Source organism: Canis lupus, chromosome 23, assembly GCF_048164855.1.
Source record: "Canis lupus baileyi chromosome 23, mCanLup2.hap1, whole genome shotgun sequence".
NCBI classification, from domain to species: Eukaryota; Metazoa; Chordata; class Mammalia; order Carnivora; family Canidae; genus Canis; species Canis lupus.
Window position 1 is genome coordinate 2,836,283 of NC_132860.1, and position 15,089 is coordinate 2,851,371.

Consider the following 15,089-nt stretch of genomic DNA (forward strand, 5'->3'; position numbering starts at 1 on the left):
CTATGCCTCTGTGGATGTGGAGAGCATGGGGAAAGACTTGTAAGGCAATTTGTTAATTCAACAAACTTTTGTTAGGTAGAGCAGGGTGTTCAGTGTTAAATTAAATGGGATCCTTGCCTTCGAGGGAGATGAGTGGTGTATTAGAGTTTGGGGAGTTCAGAGAAGAAACAAAGTCTCTCTTATTAAAAAAGATTAGGGAAGACTTCATCCAAGAGTTGGTATTTCTGGGGAGTCTTGAGGGATGGTAGGAATTAATTCCTAAGGAGATGTGGAAGAGGGAGTGTGAGCAAAGATATAAAGACTGGTACAGGTGTTAGGAATGGCGATTGGCTTGCTTGTAGGGCTGAGTTCCTGAAAGGAAGTTAGGAGAAAGAAACCTAGAAAGGAGTTAGGGGCCAGACTGAAGCTCCAATCCTGTGCCTCTTTCCTGGCAGTCTAATGAGGAGATTCAACTTTTGCATGACTATTGAAGCTTTTTGAGCTAAGAAATGACTTGACCAGATATGACTTTCAGTAAAGGTGATCTCACCACACCCAGTAGGATGTTTGTGATTGAGACAGTGCAGAGAGACAAATGGAGATGCTGATGGCAATGGTCCAGATGAGAATGAGGGGAATCTGAATTAGGGCACCTAGGGAACCTCTGCAAAAGATGCATGGAAATAGAATCAAGAGGACATCTCATCTGGAATGATGGGGTGACATCTGTAACACTTTCACATAGGATTCCCAGGAGTCTGGTGTGCTTTGATAAAAGATACAACATTCAGACGTTATAGAAAGGGCAATTGTCTTGGAAGAGAAGCTATTATCCTTGAATACACATATGGAATTTAGGTGGGATATGAGTAGGGGGTCTCTGGAGATATAGGCATGGAGTCCAGAATAGAGATTCGTGGGTATAGATTATAGAATTAGAGTACTATGGGTATATATTTGGGAGTCTTTTATTTTAAGGTGATTACTGGAAACATGAGATTGAAAGAGCTTGCCAAGAGAGCGAGGGTAAAAGAAAAGGGAAGGAAGCCAAAGACAACTCCTTGGGAAACACTTGAATCCGGGTGTGGGAAGAAGACCAAGTGCCAGAGGAGCAGGAGAACTAGGGCAGAACTGTGCCCCAGGAGCTGTGGGAGGAGAGATTTTTCACAAGAAAAGAAGGATCAACATTGACAGGCTGGAGAAAGGTGCCTGTGGCCAGATATTGAGAAAAGGCCTTGAATTTAAGTTTTTTAAAGAATCATTTCAGTGGGGTTGTGAGATTGACTTTGGGGTCAGGAAGTGCATGAAGAGGCAGACATTTGGGGCCTGCTGTAGGTGGTTTTGGTTTTGGGAGAATAGCTAAAGCTTGGGATATGTACTGTATTTGACAGGAGTCCCCAGGGGTTAAGAGACAGAAACCCAGCTGAGGCATAATAGAGGATTCATTGTTTCATGTAGAACTAGAAATTCCAGAGGTGGAGTTGGCTACAGATGGTACTGGATCTCAAGGTTTAAAAGTCATGAGAGTCTTCTCATGCTCTCCATTTCTTAACTTTGTCTCTAATTTTGTGTTTTGGCTTCATTCTTTCCTGTTGCAAATAGGCTGTCTCCATATGGAGGGAAACCCAGGTGTAGGAAGAAGACCAAGTGGCAGCCCTAAGCACGTCTTTGCATCTTGAGATCCAAAATGAGTTTTCTAAAGTCTTCCTTGTGCTTTCAGCAGAAAAATCGTAGGAGGACTCTGGTTAGCCAGACTTACCTCATGTGCTTGTCCTTGAACCAGTTACTCTGTTTGGGATGGCAGGGTCCAGTGTGGCTTATGAATTGCTCCCCCCCACCCACTGGGACTACTTGAGGTGGACAGTCCTCCCGGAGGAAGCAGAAGGGAGAAGAAAGACTGGCAGAAAGAAAGCATAGTTATCTCAGCCGATTAGAATCTAGTAACTAGACACATTGTTGGAAATGTTTGTTTAATTGGGTCAATCCGAAATGAACAAAGGATCAGTGAAGAATATAGAAAGGTCTCAGTTAAAGCCTAGGTAATATTATAGTGGAACCAATGGGTTCTGTAGCTTTGTCCTCCAGTGCTTTGCAGTTCAGCAGTAGAGGTGATGAAACGTGGGGTGTACTCAGATTTTGGATTTGATAAGTCAGGACTTCATAGGGGAGTAGGGGAAATCAACCAGGAGAATTCAAGCAGTTCATTGTTAAAAGACTTGACATGGGATTCCGAACGTGTAGAGACGCAACTAGAAACCGGTTTGTTGGTTTACTTATGTATTTTTAAAATTTAAAAAAAATCTAAAAAATATTTTATTTATTTATTCATGAGAGACAGAGAGAGAGAGGCAGAGACACAGGCAGAGGGAGAAGCAGGCTCCATGCAGGGAGCCTGATGTGGGACTCGATCCCGGGACTCCAGGATCGTGCCTTGGGCCGAAGGCAGGTGCTAAACCGCTGAGCCACCCAGGCGTCCCTACTTATGTATTTTAATCAAGGCTATTTTTTTGTCCTTTGATTAAAAATAGTAATGACTTGAAGTAAGTGAACATATATTTGGTTTTCTACTAGCATAATTTAATTTCCCAGTGAGGAAATAGGCTAAGTCATTTCTTCCATGTATTGTCCATTCTTAATCAATCCATGCTTGTTTAACACAGTATTATATGCTTTAGTGGAACCTTTAATTCAGAATTTGTGTATTATTTTCTTCTAATAGGTATTTTCACTTCCTCTTAGTTTGGATTATGTTTATATCATAGATAATGTTGGAGGTGCTAAAAAGTCTGTATTATAGGCACACTGAACTTTTTAATAAAATGTTCATAAAATTAACAGATACTCAATTTTTAAAATCTGGATCCTTATAAAAATAAGGTAGAAAGAGAAGAGAGGAAAAAGTAAGTACCCATTATCTCCAACGTAAATGGTTTACACACCTAAGGTGCACGTGCATGCACGCACACACACACGTATCTATGGAACTATTTTGGTGCATTGCAAAGTCATCAGGGATGGAGGTTCTGATGCTCTGCATTTCTCATTCATTCTATAGCTACCATCTCAAGATCACAAAATGACTGTCTACATACGCTGTAGCCATCATGACCCAGTTCTCAACAATAGGAAAGATGAAGGAGGAAAGAAAGAGGGGAATATTTCCCAGTAGTCAGCTTCAAGAAGCCATCTTAAGCCTCCCATATAAACTTCTGCTCACATCTCATTGGCTAGGACTTAGTTACGTGGGCAGACTAACTATGGGATGCGGGGAAGTATGGCTTTTGAACTGGGCATATTGCTGTCTAGACCAAAATCTCAAGGTTCTATTACTAGGTAAGAAGGGAAGAATGGTCATTGGTTGGGCAGTTGGTTAAAGTACGTTTGGCTGCAAGAAACAAATTAAATTTGGAGTAGCTTCAACAGTAAGGAAATGTACTATCTTGCATAACGAGAAGACCTCCCCTTGAGCTGGTTAATGGAGTTAGGTCACATCCTCAGGAACCCAGTTTCTTTGCCTTCCTACTCTGCTCCTCTGGTTCAGGTAGCACCGGGGTTGCAGTCACTTCACAAAGTCTATTTAGACGGGGTAGCATCCAGAAAGAGAAGAGAGTCATCCCTTCTATTGTATCCCCATTTAGGAGGAAAGCTACCTTTCCCAGAAACCCCCAGCTGACTTCCTGTAGCCAGAGCTGGGGTCACAGGTCCAACCCTAAACCAGCCACTGGAATGGGATCAGTATCATTGATTAAAAGCAGTCGAAATTTACTCATTGAGCGGTGTCATGTGAAGGAGGTGATCTTTTCGAATGAACCCAGGCTATGCCAGGAAGGCATGGATATTTGCTAAGCATGATTCCTCTCTCTCCTCTTCACGTCTTACCCATTTCATAGGGTCCATTTTGAGCCCTTTCTGCCATAGGGAGCCTTCCTGGTCTTGCTTTTCCAAGTTCCTCTTGCACTTTTCTTTGCTCCTCTCTATGAAGCGCTGGAGTGCGTGCCCTGTTACTCGGTGCTCAAGGTGCGTCAGTGTGCACGTGTCTCGGCAACTCCTCTGCCTTTCCTCTGAGGGCTCCTATTTGGGGCCTGTTATCACCCACTCCAGTATGACCTGGTGAAGGTAACCGCATTTTTTGAGCTTGAAATTGAGGCAGGAGTTAAGACAGGATTTCTTCTTCATTTTGAATTTATTGATGTTAGAAACTACCAGACTATATAAAAACTAAATTCTCCTGAAGTTTTATGGTTAATGAATTATCCTTATTTAAAAGAAATGAAATGGGACGTTTCCTGGGAAAGCACAGTACTTACTTTGCCAAACCTATGGTGCTTCGCCTAGAGTCAAAGGTCAATATTTGCTGGTAGATGTTAGTTGTAAAACTTCTTTTTTTTTTTTTTAGTTGTAAAACTTCTTAAAAGCGGTAACATATTTCCTCATCTGGGTGGATATTGCGTGTGTTTATTGCCAGAGGTTGTCAGGATAACTTTGCCCAGGAAATGTAACCATTGCCAGGGGTTTTATTGATCTACCTGTGATATATGTGGGTATATTCAAATAGATAAATGAAATAATTTCCCCCTTCTCAAGCAAATCTACTTTAAAAACCTTGGGAATTTAAGAAGGGTTCTTAATACCTGTGTGTTCTTAAAACATATTCAGTTTTTACGTGCACTTACATAAAAGTTATATGAAGATATAAAACTCTTCCTGGTTTGTGAAGAAATAGGGTGAGTAAAACACTGTTAGCTGACTCAGGACTCTGATACACGGTATCAGATGAAGTTTATTTAACCTTGATAAGAAGAATGTCCAAGGGGAGCTATTTACTTGTTAGCCCTTCTATTTACTAAGAAAATAACTACATCCTTTGGTTCTCTTAAAGCCATTCATAGAAAATACACAAAGCAACAGTGTTCTGTTTCTGGAATTTGCATTATTTTACCTTATTCACCTTGTTTTATTTCTAGGATTTACATTATTTAGCTGTGGTATAGGACCTTGGGCAAGGCACGAAGGAAACAGAGACACTTTGTTCTGTTTTAAAAGACAGCAGAGCTGGGGGTCCCTGGGTGGCTCAGCGGTTGACTGCCTGCCTTCAGGATTGCGTCCCACGTCGGGCTCCCTGCATGGAGCCTGCTTCTCCCTCTGCCTGTGTCTCTGCCTCTCTCTCTCTCTCTCTCATGAATAAATAAATAAATAAATAAAATATTTAACAAATAAAAAAAAACAGCGGAGGGATGTGATAACGAGGGTGAGTATATAGGATAATTAAAATGAAAGGGTGCTAAGGTGACGTCACTTTTTGTCTATATATTTCACATTTACATATTTATTTTAGAGAGAGCACGGTAGGAAGTGCAGAGGGAGAGGGAGAGAATCTGAAGCAGACTCTGCCCTGGGTACGGAGCCAGTTGCAAGGGCTCCATCTCATGACCCTGAGATCATGACCTGAGTCAAAACCAAGAGTCAGACGTTCAACCAACTGAGCTGCCCCAACTTTTTGTCAATATATATTGATACTAAATATCTCTAACTGGAAACCAGTGTACCTCTTGGGGTCTTTCACAGGAGGCCGCAGAGTTCCAAGCACATAGCGGGGCCTTAACACATAAATACATGGTTGGGGACTTGGGTGAGGGGTGTGCATGACCATGGTTTTTGCTTGTACTTTAATACGGTTGCCGACATGGTAGGGCCTGCAGGTTTCGGGTTCTCTTTCATGAGGGGGTGCCCCTCGCCTCCGGTTAGACACTCCCTGCGGCCGTGCTCGCCCGGTCAGCCTTGGCCTAGAAATGCCTCCTGTGGAGGCGCAGGCCGCCCGGGGTTGTGTCTGGGGCGCCCACCTGCCTCACAGGGCTCGGCGGCAGGGCAGGCCGGGCGGCCGGACGTATTGGGGCGCAGCCTGCGGTAGTTCCCATGTGCAGGTCCCGTGTGCCAGGTGGGGAAAGGTAGGTGTCGGACGGAGTGCCGAGGGGGGAGAGGAGGCCCCGGAAGGGAAGGGTGGTGCTTACCGCGCTTTTCGGTCAGGGCTCGAGGGCAGCGGGGCGCCGGGCCCTGGTCACCTCCTCTGCCCGAGGAAGGCAGCGGGCGCGGGGGGTGGGGGCTTTGGCACCCTCGACCCTGACGTCTCCCAGTGTGCTAGAGGGATTGCCCTGAGTGAAGCTCTCTGTTGTTGGGACGCGAGCGAGCTCGGGGCCGGGGCCTGGCTGCTGCAGTTGCCTAACTCCCGCCTTCTCCACGCCAGGCTCCTCACAACAGCTGCTGGAAGCTGCTGCGCCCTCATCCGCCCTCCTCCTGGCTCGGTCCATATGTCCAGTCAGTGTGTACATTGTAGTCCTGAGTCACTGGGTCTTGGCCAGAATTCCAGCCAAATGGCTACAGTGAAGTTTCTGTGGCAGGCCAGAAGAAACCCAAATCCAGGCATTTCTTAGAGAAATAACACCAACTGTGTTTTTTGTTTTTTTTTTTTAATCTGTTTCACACTTGCCTCTCTCGTTCCTTTAAATTGCTTCCCAAGTGAAGAAATGCCAGCCTGATTCCGCACATTTCTCGAAAGTATGAACCGTCTGGTGCAGATGACATAGTAGAATGTGGCCTGCTTGTTCGTACCCACCGTTAATCTGTGCCCACTTAGCCAGCGCTGTCCCTGCTTCCCCCTCCTGGGACCGACGGCAGACAGAAAATATCATGTAGCATATGCATTAAGAAGAGAGGATATAATCGAAGACCCTAGCTTCCCCTGGAAAGAGCCGCTAATGTGAGCCCGTGGACCTTATGAATAATAAATGCGTACGAAACAGATTCATAAAGACATTACACACTGAGCCACTTGTATCCTGCTTCCTGGAATGGCTCCAAATCCAGTGGGAGAGCGGAAGTCTGACGGCTTGCCCTTTCCCCATCCTCCGCCCTTTCTCTGTCTCTCCCCTCCCTGTCGTTGCTCTCTCTGCTTCTGAGACTGTTGCAACAAGCAGAATAAATAGGAGTTGCCTTGAGGTAGACTGTGTCCCCATTTGAAGTCCTGCTAGACTTGTTCCAGCTCTGTGTGATCATGTGCACGGCCCAGAGTGTGTCCAGATGATCCTGTTGACCTGTGGACTGGCGTTCCCGTGTTTCGGGCCCACCCTCCACTTCCCTAAGAAAGTGCACTCCCGGAATATGTTAAGAAGGAAAATTGTTGCCATAGCACTTTAAAATCTAGCCAAGTGGTTCTTTCATGTCGGGAGACTGGGGGGCAGTAGGGGAGCAGAAATGAAACGAGAGGAGAAAACTTGCAGAAAAGAGAAGATAAACAGGAAGCTTTCCCTACCCTTTCAGTAGCAGTCGAGTCCCGAGTCCTGCTGGGGCTTAGTTGCGGCATTACGGCAAATACCAAGTGTCTGCAGCGCGTAGGGCCCCGTGCAAGGGAAGACAAAATGAGTACGACTCGGTCCCTGCCCATAAGGGACATATAGTACGGCTTGAGGGGATGTGGCCAGTTTGTAGTAACGAGAGGCAGAATAAGATGTGTGCCCCGTGAGAGCTTCGTCTAATACCGGTGGAATCAAAGGAAGCTGCTAGCACGATGGTTTCGTATTTGTGGCAGTATCCAACTTGGACAGTACTGATGAGTAATGTTTCACTTGGCAGAGACCGGAGTCAGGGTATTTCAGGCGAAGGAAGTGTCATGAGCAAAGAATCAGAGATGGGAAGGCATGGCGTGCTAAGCCGTAGGACACGGGGCGCGTTGTGGGATCAGGTAAGCAAGGCAGAGACGATCCACGGTGGAATTCCAGCTAAGTCAGCAGGGAAAAAAAAGCCTTTGGGAAAATGCTCAGAGTTGTGTTTTTTTAAGATGTAGCTCCCACAGTGTTATAATTAAGTGGTTGAGGCAGGAGTCTTGCGGAGGTTCATGGCAGTAATCTGGTGGAGGGTGGAGGGGAATTGGGGGCTTAGACTCAGGTGACGGCAGGAAGAGGAAGAGTGAATGGATTGAAACCTTGCAAGGAGGCTCTTGGTCTTTGGAGAGAGGAGCTTCAGGGCGCAGAGGGGAAGGAAGTGATGCCTGGGACCTTGTCCCCTTAGCATGCAGAAAATTGTACCATGTCCACCTTTCTGTTCTTACACTGCTCCCATTGGAACAGTAGTAATAATGGATATCTGTGTATCCTCACTTAGCGAATTAAACGGGTTTTCTGGGGCCAGCCAATACATCCTCTCTTTTTCCATGAGAGTTTGCATTAAAAGAAGCACAACCAAGACTCCTCTACGTCCCAAATAAAGTCCCAGTGAGTTTTAGGGCCCCCCCTCACCCTGGGATCCCATCCTTAGCCCCTTTCCCACTGCTCATCTCTGGCTGTGGAAAGGATGGCACTGGTGGTCTGTTGGAAATTCCTCCGTGGCTGCATTCGGGAGCTCTTAGGTCCACAGGCCCTACTCGGGGCTCCAGGCTACCAGGGGAGAGCGTTGATGCTCAGAGCAAGGCTATTGCCCAAGTCCACTCTGTTCCACCTCTCGGGGAGGTATTTCCCAACTTCTTGGTGACACACCAGGGGCATTGACGTGAATAAGCAGTGGCGCTGGAATGCTGGCTCCTCCGCCTCCCCTCCGTGCGCCGTCTGCCAAGTCACCTAGCCCCCCAGGGACTCGGGGAAACGGGGCCACGGCAATGAGATGATTAAAATGGAAGAATGTCCGTAAGCCGTGGATCTCCGGGCCTGCGACTCCTGTGGGCTCATTCCATAGGCCTCTTTCCTTTCAGAGCTCTTGGGACTTTGTCCCTAACCCTGTTACTTATTCACTTCGCTCTCCCCGGATCTGAGGTTTTGATGCGAGGCGTCCCCAGCGTCTACTGCAAGAAATTCTGGCTCACGAAAGAAGCAAAATGGGATGGGACTTTGGGGCACGCGGCTGCTGGATCTGGAGAGCCTTCTCCAAGCTGTCGTGTTTAGGATTCATGAACGCGACAGCTCGGGAAGCGTGTGTTGATGCGGCCCTACAGGCTCCACATGATACGTTTACTGTAGTTAAGAAATGGGACCGCCGCGGCAGTGTGCGGTAGGGTCCCCTCTCGGCTCCGTTGGCACCATCCACTGCATCCTCCAAGGGTTTATCTCCGGAGAGTGGGCCTGTATTTCGGCAAAAACCACACGAAGGGAGCTCATTTGGTCATTTCTGTTAACGATAAGTAGTGGAGGAAGAGAGGCTACTTCTTGAAGCTCAGTTACTCTAGTTTTCCCTTGGCCTATAAAGGGGGCAGGGATTTGGGAAGAGGGAGCAAGGATCTTGGCTGAGGTGGTAAACAGTCTTTTTTGTTGACAAGTAAAGGTAATCAGGTGCTCTGCATTTTGTTATTTTTTAAAACACTCTTTCATGCGGCCCTAGTGTAATAGATTGAGCTCAAGGAAAGCTCATAGATACGGGGACATTAAAAACTAATGTTAGAGAGAAAAATCACGAATCCTGTAACAACGTCAGTCTGTTTATGGTGTTTGTCTTTTACTGGACCTGAGCTTTTCTTTTTTTGATCTTTTAAAAAATTATATTTAAGTAATCTCTGCATGCAGTGTTTGGCGGGGTTCAAACTTACAGCCCTGAGATCAGTAGTCTCCTGTGCTTCCAACTGGGCCCGCCGTGTGCCACCCACTACCCCCCCCCCCGCCTTTTTTTTTTTTTTTTAAGATTTTATTTTTGAGTATAATCTCTACAGCCAACACGGGGCTTGAACTTACAACCCCGAGATCAAGAATAGTATGCTCTACTGACGGAGCCAGCCGGGTGCCCCAGACCCAAGCTGTTTAAGGCAGATCTTTGAGATAACCCGGGCAGCAGCCATAGTCACATGATTACTTGCAGCCCTGCGGGGAAAGAAGGCTATGGCCCCGTACGGTACGATTTGATTTTTTTTTTTTTTGAAATGTGATCTTTTTTTTTTTTTTTTTACTTATTTAAAGATTTTATTTATTTATTTGAGAGAGAGAGAGAGGGAGATCACAAGCAGGGAGGAGGGGCAGAGGGAGAAGCGGGCTCCCAGGACCCCGGGATATGCCTGAACCGAAGGCAGATGCTTAGCCGACTGAGCCACCCAGGCCCCCAGAAATGTGATCTTTTAAATATTCCCTTTACGGCATGAACATTATTAATTGAATCTTAATTAGTAAATCTGAGATATAGAAAGGCCTCTTCTATATCTCAGATATAGAGAGAGCTTGCACCAAGTGTGCATTAGGGTAGACAGTGGGGGCCGGGGGCTGTGGCATCGGAATGGCGAGTATTTTCAATGGGGAAAATTCTCAGAAAACGGTTTCTGACTGATGAGTTGGCGTGTTGGTGGGTAGTAACACAAGTGTGAGATGCATGCCCGATCGGGGCACTGCTTGTGCTTGACCTAAAAGGCCAATGTGCAAGGAACAACCAGTAGGTTGTAGCCTGTGTTTACGAGTTCTAGGCGTGTTCACGAAAACTGAAGTCTTCGCGGGAAGTAACCCTGGAGTCGGGTATTCGAGGAGCGAAGGGGAGGTTGGGGGGTAAAGCACGGGAAGACCAGCGGTGGCGCTGGCTAGGCTAGAACCCAGAGGGTTGCTGAGGACAAATCACTTTAAATATTTTTAACCTTCAGGAGGTATTAAGACTGTCTTTTTCAGTCTCTCACTTTACATATGGTGAACCTTGGGAGGTAAAAGGCCGAGAGCCTGATGGTACAAAGTAAGCAATTTTGAGTCTGGATCTTGGGAAGCCTTGAAAGGTATGAGGGTGCCCGGTGTGTGGTGAGAGGGCTTTTTAGGAGGAATTTAGTTCAGGTCGACCCTGTGCGACACCTGTGGTGTTGCCTGAGAAGCCAGTGTCGTGATCCTTGCTACCGAAGAAGTAATTTTACGTAGTCACTCTTGGTTTCTGAGTCCCCTGGTTCTCCACCCGCACCGGCACCGTCCCGTTGCCCAACACACACCTTCAGGCCACATCCCTACGGTAAGGCTAGGTAAGGACCAAGCGGGGTCCTTTCCAGGGCTATTTGCATTTTAACTGGGACAAAGAGTTCTAGAGAAAATAACGCGTCTACAAAGTAGTTTCAGGCCTCAGTGACTTCAGATGAAGGAGCGTTTCTTGTGTCCCTAAAATCAGGGAGTACTAGAGGGGTGGATTGGAAGGCGAGGGGGACCAGAGGTCTAGGAGGAGCATGTCGTACCCCTGGTGCTTAGTAGACCCTCATGTTTGTTGATGAACGAACGAAACTTTTCAGTGAACGAGTGACTCGATGAAGGTGGCTCTGAGGTGCAGGCTGCTTGCAGGGAGGAGAGGGAGGGATGAAAACGGAACCTTTAAAGGAGGGATTAGAGACTCCTAACTCTGGCACACGAACAAGGGGTGGTGGAAGGGGAGGTGGGCGGGGGTGGGGTGACTGGGTGACGGGCACTGAGGGGGGCACTTGACGGGATGAGCACTGGGTGTTATGCTGTATGTTGGCAAATCGAAGTCCAATAAAAAGAAATTAAAAAAAATAAAGGAGGGATTACTAGGACTTGATGATGCTAGGGCACGTGATGCTAGGGCACAGGGAGGGAGAGCACTTTAAAAAAAAGCAACTTACAGATACGAAACCTGTTGCTGGGGGAAGTGCCCCTGGTGAAACCAGGCCATGTTGAGGGATGGGGCGGGGGGTGTGGTCCTGTGCTTAACGTCCAGGCACACGGCCCTCGTTCCTAAGTCCGGCTTGGAGACCTCCCTCCAGCCCACCTGTGTACAGGTTACTCACTCGAGCTGCTGCCTTACGTCCCGCTCCTTGTCCCTAAAGTCCTGTGCAGCTTCTCCTCCCGTTTCTGTGTGCCTGGGAAGTGGGGCACGGCAGGAACTGTGGGCTCAGACTGTCTTACAAAAGGACCCCAGGAATTCTGGTCTTTTCCTTACTCACCCTTACTCCCTGTTACATTTGTCACTTTAGAATTTCTTTAGGAAAACCTTTCTCAAAAACACCCCATACATACATACACGTCTGTGTGTGCATACACACGGGTGCACACCCCCCCGCCCCCGAATGTGCCTGTTTGAATTATTGTGGTGGGAGTTAAAAGAAAAAATTGCAGACATTTATCTCATTGGGAGAATCTTATACACACACACATAGGCCTTTGCTTGGAAAATCCTGCTTATAGTGACTTTCACTTTTCGCTTCCCTTTTGCACAGAGTACGCCGCCCTTGGTAATGGAGAGATAACAGGCTGACTTGCCTCCGGGAGGCATTCCTCCTTAACAGACTGGTTTGCTCTGATCTGTATAAACACTCCTGCCTGCTGACCAGTGGTCTGTATTTATGAGGCACTTGGAAAACACTGCAAGCTGCAGAGAGTGACCATGAATAGCAAACTTAATTTGGTTTAATGTGTTTTGGCTTGCTTGACCTCACCAGAATAAAAATGTGCCTGTTTGAATTATTGTATTGGGAGTCTAAAAAAAAAAAAAATTCTAGAGACATTTATCTCATTGGGAGAATCTTGGGATCGCTTTAGCAAAGGTTTAAGTCCATGTTGAATGTCAGACAGACTTGAGAAATGTTTAACATAGAGCTTTAATCACAGATTAGTTTATTGTGAGTTCTGAATTTTAAGAGCCTGAATTACAATTTTTTTTTTTCTTGCTACTTTTTTCCCCCTAGACGATTGGCTGGCAACGACCTTTCTTTTATCCACCCAAAGGCCTTGTCTGGGTTGAAAGAACTCAAAGTTCTGTAAGTAATGCAATTTTAGAGTTTCACAGCTGGCTGTGTATTTTCTTTTTGCATAGTCAACATGCTTGGAGCTAGGGTAAGCACAGTTTCTTTTAGTTCAGGATTAAAAGATTTAAGGAGTGGCCAATGGGTAGTGTGGGAGGCGAGGGCTGATTTAGGCAACCTTGGGTCTAGATAACAAAAGTTAAAACTCTAAATAATAGGTGTTCTGACCTTCAGTGCATTACAGTTGAATGTATTAGGCTTTTTGTGGGGCTAATGGATTGAATCAAAATCATATTTAAGCTTTACTGGTAGAGCTGTTTCTACTTACCGGATAGCTGTAAGAACTTTGAATTAGCTGACCCCAAAGGGAAAAAAAGGCTTACAAAAGCTCGAAATGTTAAAATAGTTTTTTAAAGCCAAAAGGAATTAAGACGTCTATAATTCACAGAGTCTGTGAGGGACCAGGAAATAAATTCCTGGCAGTGGGTAGGGGTTTGGACCATGGCAGATGAACAGGTGAACTGACTGCCACTACCTTGCTGGGCAATCCTCTGCAAGTCACTGGACCTCTCTGGTTCGGTGAGTTCTGTGGCTTTTACCCTTCCATTCTGTGGTCGTGATTCCTGTCAAGCAGTCACTGTATTAGTATGACTAGAAGAGGCTTAGACAACAGCAGTGAAGACCTCATTTTCAGTACCAGTAAATGCCTCTCTTCTCTCTAACCGTTACATAGAGTTGAAGCTCTTTTTTTCTGCTCCGGGCCCTCCATTCACTAAGGACGTGTCTGCTGCTCCCTAAGAGCTCAGGGTCTGCAGTCTTCTTGGAAAAATTGGCTTTACCTAATGCCCGTGTTTCTGGGCTCTGCTTTATTTGAGCTTGAAAAGGCACTAGGGGCTCCAGCCGGTTTGCTTGTTCTACCTCCCAGTTAACTTGTTACACTTCCTAATTAACCTTAACCGTCCCTAGGGTGATGAATATTAATTAGGGTGTCTTAGTTCCTGAGAGTGAAAGATCCCTGGAAACGTGTATTACCAGTAGGTCTGTGTCCAGAGATGGCTTGGGATAGCGGCTTCGGTTTCATTGCGGGCTTTATAGCAAATGCTTCTTGCTTTTTTTTGCACTTCTCTTTCCTTGGGTGCTTTCCACCTTGACCTCTCCTCCTTTCCTGCCTTTGGAAATATTTTTTTGGATAGAAAGGGCTTTGAATTCTTCTAAGAAAAAAAAATAGTAACAATTGCTTGTTATTCACTAACCAAAAATTTCCTTCCAGAACCCTGCAGAACAATCAGTTGAAAACAGTACCCAGTGAAGCCATTCGAGGACTGAGTGCTTTGCAGTCTTTGTAAGTAAGCTTTTTTGGTTTCCTGCATTCTTAGATCATTAGTAGACCCCTCTGGCTGCTAACGGTGAAAAGACGTGCAGTCCCAGGAAAAGGGGAGATTTATTCTCTCATCTGGGATGAAACTGGGGATGGCCAGGTGCTGCTATCAAAATGCCATATGGTGAGGGACAAGGACATGGTTCCGTTGACCCCCCCCCTCGTCTCAGGTGCTGGGAGAGACGTTACCACCATACACCCCCAGGTATGATTCCCGGAGCTTGTGCATGGCCAGGGATGGCCACCCCTCCAGGACCAGAGTTACGTGTGTACAGAAGGTCTAAGCGTCTTGTGCCGTGATGGTCGGGAAACGCCAACAGCCACAGAGACGTTTCTGTTTTGGGCAGCCCCGATAATCAGAACCAACTGATTATAATTCCCCATCCGTGGGCCTTGCACTCACATTGGACGTGGTAACTTAGTCTCTTGCACTGCCTTCTTCCCAAGTTTTTCTTTTTGAAGAGGGTTTGGTTTTAAGTGGAGTGTTCAAGATTTTAACTTTTGGTTTTTACCATGTTCAAAAGCTTGGTTTTCGTTCATTTCAAAAGCTTTTTTTTTTTTTTTTCTTTTTAAGATTTTTTTTAGGGAGAGAGCGTGCGTGCAAGCAGGTGAGAGTGAGCGGGGTCAGGGGCAGAGGGAGGGAGAGAGAGAGCGAGCGAGCCTAGGGAGACTCTGCTGAGCCCAGAGCCCTACACGGGGCTCGGTTCCATGACCCTGAGATCATGACCTGAGCGGACATCAAGAGTCAGACGCTCAACTGACTGAGCCACACAGGCGCCCTAAACGCTTTTTCTCTTTTTATTTATTTTATTTATTTTATTTATTTTGTTTTTATTTTTTTCGTAAACGCTTTTTCATATAGCACTTCACTTTGTTCTTTTTTGCATCGTTTCCCATATGTATGTACGTACGTACATGATCCGAGAACAGTAATCGCTGCTCCCGCTGTTCTGATGCCCCTACCCCACCCCTCCCTTCCCCCTCCGGTGGGGCGATCCAGTAGGCAGCAGTGGCGTCCCAGCGGCCATGCAACATCCATAGAAGACTTTG

The 15,089-nt window shown here is 46.4% G+C and overlaps 1 protein-coding gene across 1 annotated transcript in view; it reads left to right on the top strand.

Annotated features, from left to right (window-relative positions):
* Window positions 1-15,089, top strand: part of LGR4 (leucine rich repeat containing G protein-coupled receptor 4) — a 99,567-nt gene that overhangs the window by 60,077 nt on the left and 24,401 nt on the right. The window contains exons 3-4 of the mRNA XM_072793732.1: window positions 12,605-12,676; window positions 13,932-14,003. Coding sequence (XP_072649833.1) covers window positions 12,605-12,676; window positions 13,932-14,003 — 144 coding nt within the window. The remainder of the gene's footprint in view (window positions 1-12,604; window positions 12,677-13,931; window positions 14,004-15,089) is intronic.